The sequence below is a fragment of the Salminus brasiliensis genome, chromosome 17 (assembly GCF_030463535.1).
Source record: "Salminus brasiliensis chromosome 17, fSalBra1.hap2, whole genome shotgun sequence".
In the NCBI taxonomy this organism is placed as follows: domain Eukaryota; kingdom Metazoa; phylum Chordata; class Actinopteri; order Characiformes; family Bryconidae; genus Salminus; species Salminus brasiliensis.
Genome location: NC_132894.1, coordinates 11,823,811 through 11,838,001, shown reverse-complemented (window position 1 = coordinate 11,838,001; position 14,191 = coordinate 11,823,811). Strand labels below are relative to the sequence as shown.

General features: G+C 39.9%; 1 protein-coding gene across 1 annotated transcript; it reads left to right on the top strand.

The window, feature by feature from the left end:
* The first annotated feature begins 468 nt into the window (after window positions 1–468).
* Window positions 469–14,163, top strand: nwd1 (NACHT and WD repeat domain containing 1). Its single transcript, XM_072660836.1, has 19 exons — window positions 469–586; window positions 1,578–1,663; window positions 2,361–2,477; window positions 2,587–2,941; window positions 3,153–4,422; window positions 5,319–5,522; window positions 5,628–5,787; window positions 5,899–6,016; window positions 7,252–7,416; window positions 8,373–8,570; window positions 8,651–8,773; window positions 9,178–9,380; window positions 9,539–9,799; window positions 10,016–10,106; window positions 10,687–10,835; window positions 11,063–11,336; window positions 12,295–12,848; window positions 13,663–13,768; window positions 13,859–14,163. The coding sequence occupies exons 1-19, from the start codon at window positions 469–471 to the stop codon at window positions 14,161–14,163; spliced, it is 4,857 nt and encodes a 1,618-aa protein (XP_072516937.1).
* The last annotated feature ends 28 nt before the right edge of the window (window positions 14,164–14,191 follow it).

Genomic DNA, 14,191 nt, shown 5'->3' with positions numbered 1-14,191 from the left:
AAGGAATCAGTTCAGTAGTCTGGGATCCCTGTACTAATCGAAAGGCCCCTCTGAATGTAACAGTTTCTGCTGAATGGCTCCTTAACGTCTAACCTGCTCTCGTTAATTAAGTGGTACAGCAGCTGCTAGTTCTCCTAAGGGAACCCATCACTAAGCCAGTGTAGAGGGTGGTAAACAAAGGTTACTCCTGGTGTGCCCGATCTCTGTGGATGAAATGACGAAGAGAGTGTTTTGATGTGCACTCCTCATCAGTCTGTGGTCTAAGCTGCATGTTCTTTCTGCACTGGAAGGTAAGACACACATTTATGCCAGTATGCTAATTGGCGATGTAATATTAAATTTGACCAGTGATTGCTTTGCTTCACCATCGTTTACAGCAGTACGGTGCTGATGCCATGGAGCTTTAGGCAGAAGGGCAGGTAATGGGCTGAAGCTTGAGGACTCTTGAGGAGGTAGTGTGTAAGAAGGATGGCTGTGGAGGAGCTGAGGGATGTCTTGGCAGTGGAGGCACTACGGGGACAGGACACACACTGTCTGCAGCCTCAGTCCAATGTGGTGCGGCTGTTTATTAGCTCTACGTCCTCAGGTACGGCTCTTCAGGAGGAATATTAGAAGGGTTTAGTTGCCAAATGTGTGTGTAATTTAGAAAGACAATGTTCTTATTGCAATTAATATGTAATAAGCAAAAACAAAAAATGTAATTTGTACATATACAGCCTTAATTAATATTCAACATATTTATATAGGCAGAAGATTATACAAGTTTACAATCTTATTAATACAGTCACTGAAATTCCTGGAAATTACTTGCATGCCGTTGATCACCTGTATCTGCTAAGGGGTCACCTTAAAGTAGCTGAATTTATTAATAAGAATGATTATAATTCCATTAGTGATCATTCAGTTAGCACATAAATATGCAATAGCCCCCTCACTTAGTAATAATTCAAACAATTTATAGAATTATTAGATACAATATGGGTCTAATCAACACTATTCTCTACTAGACTAGACAAGATTTGGACTTGATTCCCTTTCTTTCAGAAAATCCTCTTTCAGAATGCTTTGGAGTGCATATATGTTCTTAAAAGTATATAGACAGCTTATCTAGCTTATCTAATGTTTTCTTCTGAAATCAGGAGTATTCATAAGCAGTTTGTTGCCATTTTTTTCAACCTCCACATGTCTGAGAGGGCTTTACACTAGATGCTAAAAAATAGTGTCCGAATTTTATTGTATTTAGTCAACACGGAGCATCATTGGGGTTGGGTACATATGTCAGATGACCTTGGCTCATGTGTGACTGCATTCTATTGGCAGTGCATCTTATTATTACAAGGAAATTACAAGTGTGTGCTTTAAGATGACAGTGGAGTCATCTTAAAGTGGCTGAATTCAATCATTAGAATTAGAAGAATACTTTTGGGAATAGTGACCCTACTGATCAGTTGTACACACAGCTTGTATAATCTCGAGTTAACCCAGAATATTGCTGCACTGTAGGCTAGGGATTTGATTATGTTGCATTATGATTTGAATATTACACTTTTACAATATTTGTGATATTCATCTACCAGATTTGGAAAGTGAAAGAAATGCCTTTTGGGACAAAGTCTATCCAGAGATACAAGACTTCTGTCAGAGTCTGGGCCTAGTCTTTGAGGTTTGTACTCAGTATTTGAATTCATCTTTCTGCTCACAGATATGTACCTATATAGCCATATTATGCTAAGTATTGCTTATCTAATGTTTTCTTCTGAAATCAAGTGTATTCATAGGCAGGAGATTATACAATCTTATAAGAGATGAGTGTGTGTGTGTGTGTGTATATATATATATATATATATATATATATATATATATATATATATATATATATATATATATATATATATGCATTTTGTCAGTGTCAACTTTACAGGAGAAGGAAAGAAGGAAAGAAAAATCTTATCTTCAGTTAGGGCCAATGTAAACAATTATATTGTAGTCATGTTAGAGCATTTCCACTGGTCAATTCATCTTGAAATCTGGACAACAGACAGTTTTAAATGTCCCAAAAGTGAATCACAGCCATTACAAGGCTATAGCAACAATAGCAGTGAAGGTAACTACAGGTTCTTATGTACAAACTGGTGGGCCTTTTCTTTGGTAATAGAAGTTTGTAATAACACTTGTGGCCTGCCGGCGGTCAGGCAGGCTTTTTAAGGGGTTAAACCACTCTGAATGACCTTGTTTACCTTCACATTTGTTTAACACCACTCTTTTTAAAGCATTTTTTTCTTTTAATTGTGAAAGTGAGTTCCTGAATTGACTGCATTTGAACACCAAATTAATTTTGTTTGTTTGTTTGTTTTTTTTAGGTTGTGGACTTCAGATGGGGAGGGTGTGATTCTATCACTACTGACCACATGACAACTGAGCTGTGTCTACAGGAGATACAGCGATGTCAGAAAGTGTCAGCTGGGCCTAGTTTTCTTGTAAGTCTAATAATGAATTTTAAATGAAATTTAACTTTAAAGAGACAAATTCTGGCTTTACCTTAATCATCACCTTGTTTTTTTTTTGTTCATTCCTTGATATTCACAGGCTTTGGTAGGCAGTCAGTATGGTCACCGCCCCATCCCTCGCCTCATACCAGAGCCTGAGTTTGAGCTCCTGCTCTGTAAACTTTCCAAGGATGAAGAAGGCTTGACACTTCTTAAGCAATGGTTCATCAAGGACACTAACTTGGTTCCCCCTAAATATGTCCTTCAGCCAATCACAACTCACTATCCTCATTTCAGTGACAAGGGACCAGAGGCTGGGCCACAGCGTGATGGAGATATTGTCTCTTGGAACCTCAAGGAAGCTCGGCTGTTGCAGCTGTTGGGCACTGCAGCGCTGCAAGCCGAGAGGGATGGAGAGATGAATGCAGAGCAGAAGCAAAATTTCTTCAAGTCAAGTGAGAGACCTTTTTGCAATCAGTTAATAAAGGTAAAATAAATTAATAAAAGTAAATAAAATATGACATTTTGCCAATGTCTACTTCAGAGTTAATCAAACTCTAACATGTCAGAAGAAGCATCTGATGGGTCTATCAAAAATAGTACATCTAGCAGAAATGGTAAGCATTGTGAATTGTGTGATCCGTATGTTGCTTGACACCCATGCAGTGACAGAGTGGGAGATAGAACAAGGTCTTCTCAAGACTGGGCAGGACAACCCATCAGCTGTCATCTTCGTCAGGGATCTGCCGCCGCTGAAGAAGAGCGAACAACAGAAGCACACTTTGAAGTTCTTGGATGTCACAGCTGATGGCCTCCTGGACACAGACGCACAGGAGCTCTTGACCAAACTCAAACAGCGTATTCACAGTGCTTGCTCCACTGACCTCTGCTTCCACCACATCGAGCTCAGCAAAGGCGCCATTGATGTCAACCGAAAGGAACACAAGGAATACCTAGAGAACTTCTGCAAGCAGATGGTGTCTCAAATAAAGGGGAAGATTGGCAGGCAGACTGCACCACCGACAGGCCCAGGCTGGCAGTGGCTTCAGCAAGAGCTCTTCCATCACTCAAACCTGAGCAGCAAGAAGTGTGCGGCGTTCTGCGGGAGAGATGGTCTCCTGGGCAAGCTGTGCCTCACAATGTGGGAGTCCTCCAATACGCACCACGCACCTCTCATAGTATACGGGCCTCCGGGAAGTGGGAAGACGGCTTTGCTGTGCAGGTTGGCCCAGGAGATGCGTGCTGTTCTGGGACCACAAGCTGTGGTCACCCTGCGATTGCTCTGTACATCTCCACTCAGCTCAGATGTGGACTCTGTCCTCAAGGGTATTTGCTTTCAAGTGTGCGGGGCGTTTGGTCTGGCAGCGCCTTGCCCACAGACCGCAAACTCGCATGACCAGTTGGTGAGGTTCTTCCATGCCATGCTGCAGAAAGTGTCCGAACAAGGAGATACACTTCTGCTCATCCTGGACTCCCTGGACCACCTTCCCCAGGCCAATGGTGGCCATGATCTGCACTGGTTACCTAAAGAAATTCCACCAAATGTACATGTGGTGGTGTCTACCCAGGATGAGGGGTCTCCCTCTTTGGAGAGTCTGAAAGCACTTATTAAAGATGATAAATATTTCTTTCAAGTTGAGCTGCTGACCTTTGATCAAGGGCAGGCCATCACTGAAGCCTATATGCACAGTGCTGGACGAAGGCTCACCTCAGAGCAAGTGGACGCTGTCCTCCATAGCTTCCAAAAGAGTGGGAGTCCTTTGCATCTGAAGCTAATATTGGACATGGCAAAGCAGTGGTCATCCCACACCACTGTGTCGGATATTCGACTTGGCAGCTCAGTGCAAGAAATGATCTCGTTATTCCTTGAAGCACTGGAAGGAAAACACGGCAAGCAGCTTGTCCGCCGTTCTCTGGGTTACATAAGCTTATCAAGGTTGGTTAATTAGCCATTAAATTTAATAAATAAAAAAATTGTATCTTTAGTGTTGCTAATGTAGCTAGCAAGAAATCTTATGAAGCTTATACTATACCAATTAGCTAGCTAGCATTGTGAAAACTGCATGCTAGGGTGGACGATTCCACTAATTTAATACCAAAGCTAATATTCTGATATTAATACGTACACTATATGTCCAAATGTCTGTGGACACCTCTTCTAATGAATGCATTCAGCTACTTTTGCATTGCTGACACAGATGTGCAAATGCACACACATACAGTTTAGTCCTTGTGAACCTACTGACCCCATACCTAATGCCTAATGCCAGGTGCGGGCTAGAGGTGTATAAACCCCCCCCTGTATTGAGCTGTGAAGCAGTGAAAGCCTTCCAGCACCGAACTGTGGGGTTGGTCCTCTATCCAAAACATTTGAGATAAGGATGGAGTGGTGATTGCCCAACATCCTGAACTCACTATCGCTGTTTTCACTGAAATCCTCAAATCATCACAGCAATGCTCCAAAATCTAGTAGAAAGCGTACTCTTAATAATACCCTTGATTTCAAAAGAAACAATGAATGAGCAGATGTTGCAATGCATCAAAAAAGTTTCAGGCATCCTAAAACCTACATTTTATCCACTTAAAAAATATATAATAAAATAACAGTAACATTATAGTGATAGTCACAATATCCAAAGAATTAAGCAAATTACTGTCTGACCCCAAACATGTAATTGCTGATGAACTGTGTTTCTGACTGATCAGGACAAAATTTGGCAAATTGTATTTCTGATTTTACTGAAGTTCCAGTAAAATATATTTTAAAAGGTGTAAGGAATTAATTATTGGTACATTTTACATTTATCAATCACCAGATCAATCTGTTCACAGATTTGGCTTGTCAGAGGCAGAACTACAGGATATCTTGTCCTTGGATAATGATGTTCTGGCAGAGGTCTACCACAACCAGCTCCCCCCAAGCCACACGCTCATACGCTTCCCTGCGCTTCTATGGGCTCGCCTCAGACATGACCTAGGGGATCACCTAGTGGAGAGATGGGAAAATGGCATTGCTGTGTTTGGGTTTTCCTTCAGGTAAACTTTCCAGTGACCGTTCTTGTGAAGTGTCCCAGTGTGAGAAAATCTAAGCCAAACTTTTGAAAGTTGTCTGAATGTCTAATAAGATTTTTTGTTCTAAAGGCAATTTACCAAGCTAGTGAAGGAGCAGTATCTTTCTGTGGAGCTGCGAGTCCACATGCACACTGTTCTCAGTGAATACTTCTCTGGTCAGTGGAGCCAGGGCCACCAGAAACCGATACTTCTGCATCCTCTGATGACCCAACTGAATGCTGACAGAAAGGTACATCTTACACTTTATATGCTGAAAGCACTGCAGAATTACATGCATAATGACGTTACTGTAAAGGGTGAAACATTACACCGCACCACTAAAGCCCTTTGTTTTGTCAAGGTGCTGGCTCAGCCCTTGTGGTTTGCTGAAGGGAGCCCAAATTTCAGGAAGCTGCATGAACTACCCTTTCATCTTTTACATGCGGGCAAATGGGAGGAGCTGCGCCATTCCCTGCTGGGTGAGAAGTTAAAAAAAGTATGAATAATGACAATATATAATATGAATATGGATGGAATAAAAGGTACAGTTATTATTAATGGTGGTATATCTTCATGATCATAAAATATTTTATTGCAGAACTGGTTGCTTTGAATGTCTTATTTTTAAGTTTTAAATTAGTACCTAATAATATTCAGTACTTACTAATTACTCAGTATGTGCTAATTGTTTAGTGCCTACTAAATATTCAGTAATTACTAGCACTAACTATTTAGCACCTACTAATTATTCACAACTAACTATTCAATTAAGTACTAATTATGCAGTACCTACGAGTTATTCAGTAACTACTACTATTTAATAAGTCATAATTATTTAGCACCTACTAATTATTCTGTATCTACTGCTGTTTAATAAGTAATTATTCAGTACCTACTAATTGTTCAGTAACTACTTATAACTATTCAATAAGTACTAACTATTATGTACCTACTTATTCTTCAGTAACTACTAACTATTTATTGAAGTACTAATTATTTAGTAACTACTAATTACTAAATGTATTCAGTTTATTCAAAGTTCAGAATCTATGAAATGTATTATTTGAAGTTTGAAGTTTGTGCCCACATACAGGCCTTTAGGGTTTAAAAGTTATCATAAACAAAAAATTCCCTTCTTTTATAATGTACACAGGTGTACATAACATAGACAGATTTTGGACTATTTCTGTTGACTAATGGACTGTTCACACAGTGAAAATGGGATTTTGAAATGTCGCAAAAGGGTTTATGATAGTTAAGACTCTGCTTACTTCAGCTGGTATGATGTAAAGAAGCTAATTCAAAGTGGTTTGATGTGCTATTTTTAAGAAACTTAGTCAGAATTGTTGTGGTGGTCTGAGGCCTCTAAAAGTACCTGTTATGGTCTGATACAAAAATCGCTGCCTTTATTATTTATCATGAACATTATACTTTCAGACATGTGTAGGCTCAGTGGTTGTTTTCAGTATTGCTACCCCTGGTTCCAATCACCATCTGTGTAAACAAAATACATAAAACTACTCAGAAATACTTTGTATTTCTAAAGTAGATATACTTTCTGTATATCTACTGAATTATGTAGAGATTTTGTTGGTTTTCTCTTACAATTACAGATGTGCTGTGAAATGCAATTACCAACCAGGGGAATGTTTGGTAAAGAATGAGAAATGAATAAGTTAATGCTGTATTACCAACCCGTTCTTTTCTCCTGCAGGAAGTTTAGACTGGTTGTATTGTAAGACTCTGAGCTGCGGAGTGGCCAGCGTAATCCAGGACTTGTCCTTCTGTGCTGATCTCATGGACTGCCCTGAGATACAGCTGCTCAGAGACTGCTTTCTGCTACTGAAGCCGACCTTAGATTTCATTGATGGAAATATAGGTGAGTACTGGTTCGGCTGGGGTGGGGTTTTTTTTTTTTTTTTTGTGTGTGTATTTAATTGTTTATTCCAGTTTTTTTGAGATGCTAAAACTGTACTGTGGCTTTCACAGTAGTGCTTATAGCAGAACAGTAGAATGCAGATCTGTCTCACTTATCATGCACTTAATGATACAAAAGCACAGTATGATGTAGACAAACACTGACACAGCACTTGCCCGTTGCCATCTGTTATGAGTGTAATGGGTGTTCAGTAAACTTCATCTCTATCAGCAGCATCTGTAGCATACAGTCAATTAGGATTCTAATTGATTCTGATTCTTATTGTCTGTATGCTACAGATGCTGCTGATAGAGATGAAGTTTACTGTCAGACTTTCCTTTAATATTTGTTCAGTACAATAATTACAATAGTACATTTTACCTACTTTTTTCATTCAAGTACTATATATACTTCAATATACTTGACATAGCACTGTAAATACTATATAACATCACATTTTTTGCTGTTTTAATATAAATCTTTAATAATAAACAGACCAATAGAAATGCTACAGAATTACTCGCAATAAAATCTTTTTACATTGACTTCCATTGAAAGCTTCTACAAAGCTACTTTTTTGTGCAGCAGCCCATAAACATATCTGTGTAACTGATGTGCAAAAACCTTCTATATCCAAAATGTTAACTTTACAGGAGAAAGGAAAAAATATATAGTTTTCAATGGACGTCAGAGTAAAAAGATTTTATTCCAAGTCATTTTGGAGCGTTTCTATTGGTTCATTCATCATAAAATTGTCATACAATATAAAGAGCAAGTTCATATCATGTCAAAAAGTAAAAGATTACATAAATGTGGAGACATACAATGTTTTCGAGTGACGGTGATGATATTCATGATAAACAAGATCACTATAAATCATGCTCATCAAAGTCATCATCTTTTTTTTTTTTTTACAGACTCCTCCCTGCTGTTCACTGAGATTAGTGCCAGGCTTCAGGCTCTTGCTCATGTGTACCCTGACCTGATTGGATGCCTGTATTCTCAATGCCAAGATTGGTTTGCGTCCTGCGCTGACCCGGTGCTTGTGCCCAAGTGGAGCTTCATGGAAGCTCCTGGAGGGCCTTTGAAAAACACCCTCAGTGGGTTTACAAAAGGTACAACAGTGTTATTAACATTGTTAACAGTAGTGAATTTGTACTGTTTGCTTGGTGTTCATTTGTGTTTGTTTGTTAAGGAGTTACTGCAAGAGATGTTTGCTGTGAGAAGAATATACTAGTGGCTGGTTCAGAGGATGGAATGCTTATTGCTTGGAACTTAAAGCATCTGCAGGTGCTTAATGCATTTGTAGCGCACACAGGTTAGTAAACATATTAACATTATTGTTTTATTATGTTTTACTGTTTGATATTATTATGAAACTGTTTTACCGTTTCACATGTTACAGGTTTCAGACAGTAGTAGTATTAGCAGTAGTAATAGCTATGTTTTAATATTGTGTAGTGATGGCGCAAATGAACTGAAATCAGCCATGAACATAATAAACATTTTTTTCTGATGTTAATAGACTCATTAGTTGAATTTCAGCAGCTCCCACACATTTTCTTTAAATTTCCTAGAAATCTTTGCATTTTTAGTTTCATATATATATATTTGTTCCCCATATTTTTATATATTTTATTGCTTCTATAAAGTGCCATATAAACAAACAAAATGAATGTAGAATGAGTCTCATTCCCCACTTGTCATTTTCACGTTCTGTAGGTGCAGTGGAGTGTGTGAAACTCGTAGATAAAGGTGATCAATGTTTGTCTGCTGGGCGGGATGGCTGTATTAAGAAGTGGAGTGTACGTAGTGGTAAACAGTTGTACTGCATTCAGGCTGCAGACTCAATCCTGCCCCGGACCACTGAACTCATCCATGTGCTCGAGTCTAAAGCAGTGCTCCTTTTCAGCACACACAGCCAAGTATGATTTTTGTTTACAAAAGAAAAGTCTTAAATCACTTGCTAAAATACAGTATATTACGTTGAATGCCTGAAAATGAATAGTTATTAATTATTAAACAGTGGTACTTTCTCTGTACAAATGTGGCCTGCATGTTTGTCCATCTACTCCACATGAAGGTCAAAGCCTGGAATGTAGACACTGGAGACTTTCTTTATGAAGTTGATGTGAATGTCGAGTGTGCAGCATTCAGCATTCTGGGACAGGAAGTGGCAATCATGTCCATTGATGGCCAACTCTGGCTCCATGACCCAGTCACAGGCCTGCAGAAATCCCACCTCCATTTGACTTCTGGTCAGGAACTCATTGTGACCAGTGTCCTCAAGATTACCAAACATGGAAAACTCCTAATAGCTTCTGAGGAGGGCTCGCTGATCTTGGTAGGTAGGGGTGGGAGATATGCATCATATTTTGTCACAATATATTTTAACTATAAACAGTAAGTATTGATAATAAGTCATGATAATAAAATGTATCACAGAAAGAATGATCATTGTATTGCTCTATACACCAACCTCTATTGACAAATATTATTATTTTTTTTTTTTTTCTGGTCTAACTCACGATGACCCTCCTTTTGACCTTGTTGTATTTAGGTTTCTGCCTCTGGTATTCTGGCTAATGTTGAGCTCCCTGCTTCTGCATCATTTTTGTGTACCTCTGATGATGAGGAAACTCTTTTTGCAGGTATTTTTACTGTGTTTAGAGAAATATCACCAATGATCACTGTCTCGCAAAAAGTTTGCATTTCACTTTTTGACATGATTTTAATTTGACAGTTGTTCTTTACAGTGTGTCCAAAGTACGTAATGAATGGATAGAGATATGCTGCTAAATTATTTTTAAAAATCACAAACTAACAAAATTCCTCTTAACTTTGAATGGAAGTCAATATAAAATAAGTGTTTATTCCACACAAAGACAAAAAAATAAAGAGCATTTCTATTCGTCCATTCATCCAGAAATATTCACGCAGTGTACAGCACAGCTACAGGGTTCAAACCTTGGAGATAACTAATGACAGACAAAAATGGAGATGCATGTTTTTCATTGGACAGCAGCGATTTTCAAGATTTTTGCATGGCGGCAACAGAAATAGTGGAGAGGGCTGCTAATGTGAATATTAGGCATCTATTGAGCATTGTCTGTCTGTTCTGTGGACAGGGGTACAAAATGAATTTCCATAGCACTCTTCTGGAAATGAAAAGGCCTTGGTTATGTCAAAAACTGTATTTATTGTTGTTAACTGTTATCTTCTTGAATAAAGGCTGTGAGAGAACACTGGCTGTGCTTCAAGTGAAGCCAAACTCTGTACAAAGAACCCAGGACTTCCAGCATGAGGCCACAGTTTTATCAGCTGTGTCATACAGTCACGGAAGCAAGGTCATCACTGGCTCTCAGGATCAGATCATACGGGTCAGCTTCACTTAATCCCATTCATTTAAAGCAGTGAGAGGGACATGCTCTCCCTGACATTACACAATGCATTTATATTGGTATAAAAGTAAGCAAAGGAAGTCTTGACCTGCTCGTCTAATGCAGAAATGTTTGTCTAATGTGTTTTAAAAGCTTAACAATATATGTACTGTCTGTAAAAGGTGAGAAATGACTAATTAGTCAAATGCTGTGCTTCCTAATTGAAGGTTTGGGGTTTAACCACTGGACAGCTGCTGGATTCTCTTAGTGGTGCACGCTCTCCTATAACGTTCCTCTCAGTATACAACACCACCATCATCTCTGCCTCATCCAGCTCCACCCGACTCAAACTGTGGACACTGGAGTACGAGCCCAAACACAAAAGTCAGATGTGTATTCCAGCTAACTGCCCTAGTGTGGCCATCTCCAAAGACGGCAACACTGTACATTTCATTAAAGAGGAAGACAGATCAAAGGTGTTTACATGGAGCTGTTCTGAAGGTGAACGCTGTTCTGAACATTAGGCAGCCAATTTAACTCTACACCAGATAGCCAAACCATTTAAACCCATTTAAAGCCATAACAATAGATCTCATTACATTAACATTTGTCAAGGAAAGTCAGTTTGTGAAGTTGGTCTGCTGGAAGCAGGAAAAATGGACATGCGTAAGGATCTGTGGCACTTTGGCTAGACGACTAGGTCAGAACATCTTCAAAACTTTAGGCAGGTCCTGTGGGGTGGTGGTAGTATGCAGTAGTTAGTATCTACCAAAAGTGCTCCAGGGAAGAACTGGTGAACTGGAGACAGGGTCATGGGCACCCAAAGCTCATTGATGCTCATGGAGGCCCCATCTCGCCAAATTTAGACCTTAAAGGATCTGCTGGTAACAGCTTGGTGCCAGATTCAACAGAACAACTTCAGAGGTCTTGTGGAGTCCATGCCTCAATTGGTTTAGAGCTGTTTTGGTGTCTACATAATTCTAGGCCGAGGTTCAAGGTGCAAAGTTTTTTAAGTAATAACTGATGATGCTGTCAGTGTGTTGGAGGTTAGTTATTGAGATGTTGGTTAGAGGAACACAGTTTTGGATGCTGACTTCTCTGTGAACTCCACAGGTGTTGGATGGTATCTGTAGAGACTGGTCTTCCTTGAGGAGAGATGTGGAAATAATTAAGCTATGTTCACTGACCAGATAACTTGCCATGTTTCTGAGGGATTTTGACCTTTTCTCAGTATGGTAGAATATGTAGAATTTTTAATTATTCAAATAACTAGTTGGTCACTCTGCAAGTAATTACTCTAAGACCATAGTTAATGGACCTGTAGGTGGAACCCATTGATTGAGAAGATTGTATAATATTGAGAATTATCAAAACACATGGTGGATCTCCAAACCTTTATCTTTTACATACAAACTCATTCTGCAACAGCTCCAACCTGAGATGTTTTTGTGTTCCTCAGGCATGTCCAGTGACCCTATGGAGGTGTCCTCTGAGGTGTGCTGTATGGAACTGGCACAGCAGAAGCGCCTGCTCTTCTGCGGCCTACGCACCGGCACCATCTTCATCTATCCTTTAGCCTTCGCTCAGGAGACATTGTGCCTCCCCCCACCGGAGAGCATGCCTGAGGTGCGCAGTATGGCCGTCAGCCCCAGAGAGGACAGGATGGCCGTGGCCTATGAGGACGCAGTGTGTTTGTTTGAGATCACTGCCCGGGACAGCTTCCCCTGTGTGGAGGGCCCATTTGAAAGCTACTCTCTGAGCCTGCTGCACTCTCCGGTATCAGCCATGGCTCTACTGCCTGACTGCATGCTCCTCTACGGCACTCTTGGTGGGGAAGTGGCCGTCTACGACTTCAAGAGCGCCACGGCAGCAGAGCTGGACCACCATGGAGCTGCTATCACCTGTATCGTCTTGAGCAACTGGGATACACATGCTCTAATTGGCTCTGAGGACTGCGTCCAGAAGCTGTGGAACCTGCGCCCTTTGTTGCTGGACCACACCATGGAATACAAGGTGGTAAAGATTAGACTGAATGTTTAAACAGAGTCAGAAATATTACGAGCAGTGCAAGCTGTGTCTTTTTACTAACCATATTTGTTTCAGGTTTGATTCAGGTTAAAAAGTTTAATTAGTTTATACCATTACTTGTTTTGCAGTTTTGCTAGATTACAAATGTCATCAAATAAATATAAATAATCCTGTGTTTCAGGCTTGAAGAAGGTAAAAAAGTTTATAAAAGTAACACCCAAAGATATGGGGTATGATTATAACTGCTTGGCAACACCCTAGCAACCACCTGAGGCACCTGAGGCAGCCACCTAGCAAAACACTAAAAACCACTAATCAACCACCTAAAATACTATATAAACACCATACCAACTGCCTGGAATACCACAGCAACCACCTAGCAACCACTTAGCAACATTATAGTAATCACCTGGAATAACATAGCAATCACATAGCAACCACTTAACAACGTCATACCAACCACATGTAACAGCTTAGCAACCACATAGCAATACCATAGCAACCATCTAGCAACACCATAGCAACACCATAGCAACTACCTGTAATAGCATAGCAACCACATAATAACACCATAGCAACCACCTAGCAAAAACACTTTCACCCTAGTGACAACAACAGTGTGGCAACAGCATGTTCTAGATTAATTATTTATCTTGCTAAATTAATTATTTATCTTGCTAAAAAGAAAAACTGAGGTGTGAGGTTGTACCCCATCTTCCGCAGGCTTGCCAAAAATCACTAAAACAAAAAAAAAGCATTATGATTTTTTAAAAAAGATTTTTATCTTCTCATTACCAAGGGTTTCTACTTCGAGGGGGTTCTGTGTGCTGCTTTCTCTGTAAACGATAAATACGTGTTCACCGGGTCTCGGGACAAAACCATCAAAGTCTGGGACGTCGCTACAGGTTAGTATTTAGTAGATTATCTTATATGACATTACATTACATTCATTTTGTATTTCCTCTCATTTCTTATTGTAAAATGTACCATTACAGGGTCCTTACTGTATATCCAGTACGTCTATGCGGCAATCGTCAAAATTACCCCTTTCAAGGATGGCTTTGTCGCTGCCTCACAGCTCGGGTCTTTCATTAAGGAGGGCTTCCGCTGTCCTGAAACTCTGGCCCCTGGCTACAACCCGTTACGCAACTTCAGAGCACATTATCGCGTGACTTCTCGTGAGAAGATTCTGGAACCCCCTCACACTTCCCTTAATGGGGTCATGAATTACAATCCGGCTCAGTTTAACTTCATGGGCATGTTCAAGACAAAACAGTCCAACACATGTGTGCTTCTGTGAGGAACAGGAGTAGATTTAGTAAATTCTT

What these genes read in the sequence shown, in the direction of transcription:
- nwd1 (XM_072660836.1), top strand. Translation starts at nt 469, where the DNA reads ATGGCTGTGGAGGAGCTGAGGGATGTCTTGGCAGTGGAGGCACTACGG. An exon ending in GCTGCGCCATTCCCTGCTGG is followed by an intron (nt 6,017 to 7,251) that starts GTGAGAAGTTAA and finishes TTTCTCCTGCAG; the next exon opens with GAAGTTTAGACTGGTTGTAT. An exon ending in TGCATTTGTAGCGCACACAG is followed by an intron (nt 8,774 to 9,177) that starts GTTAGTAAACAT and finishes CACGTTCTGTAG; the next exon opens with GTGCAGTGGAGTGTGTGAAA.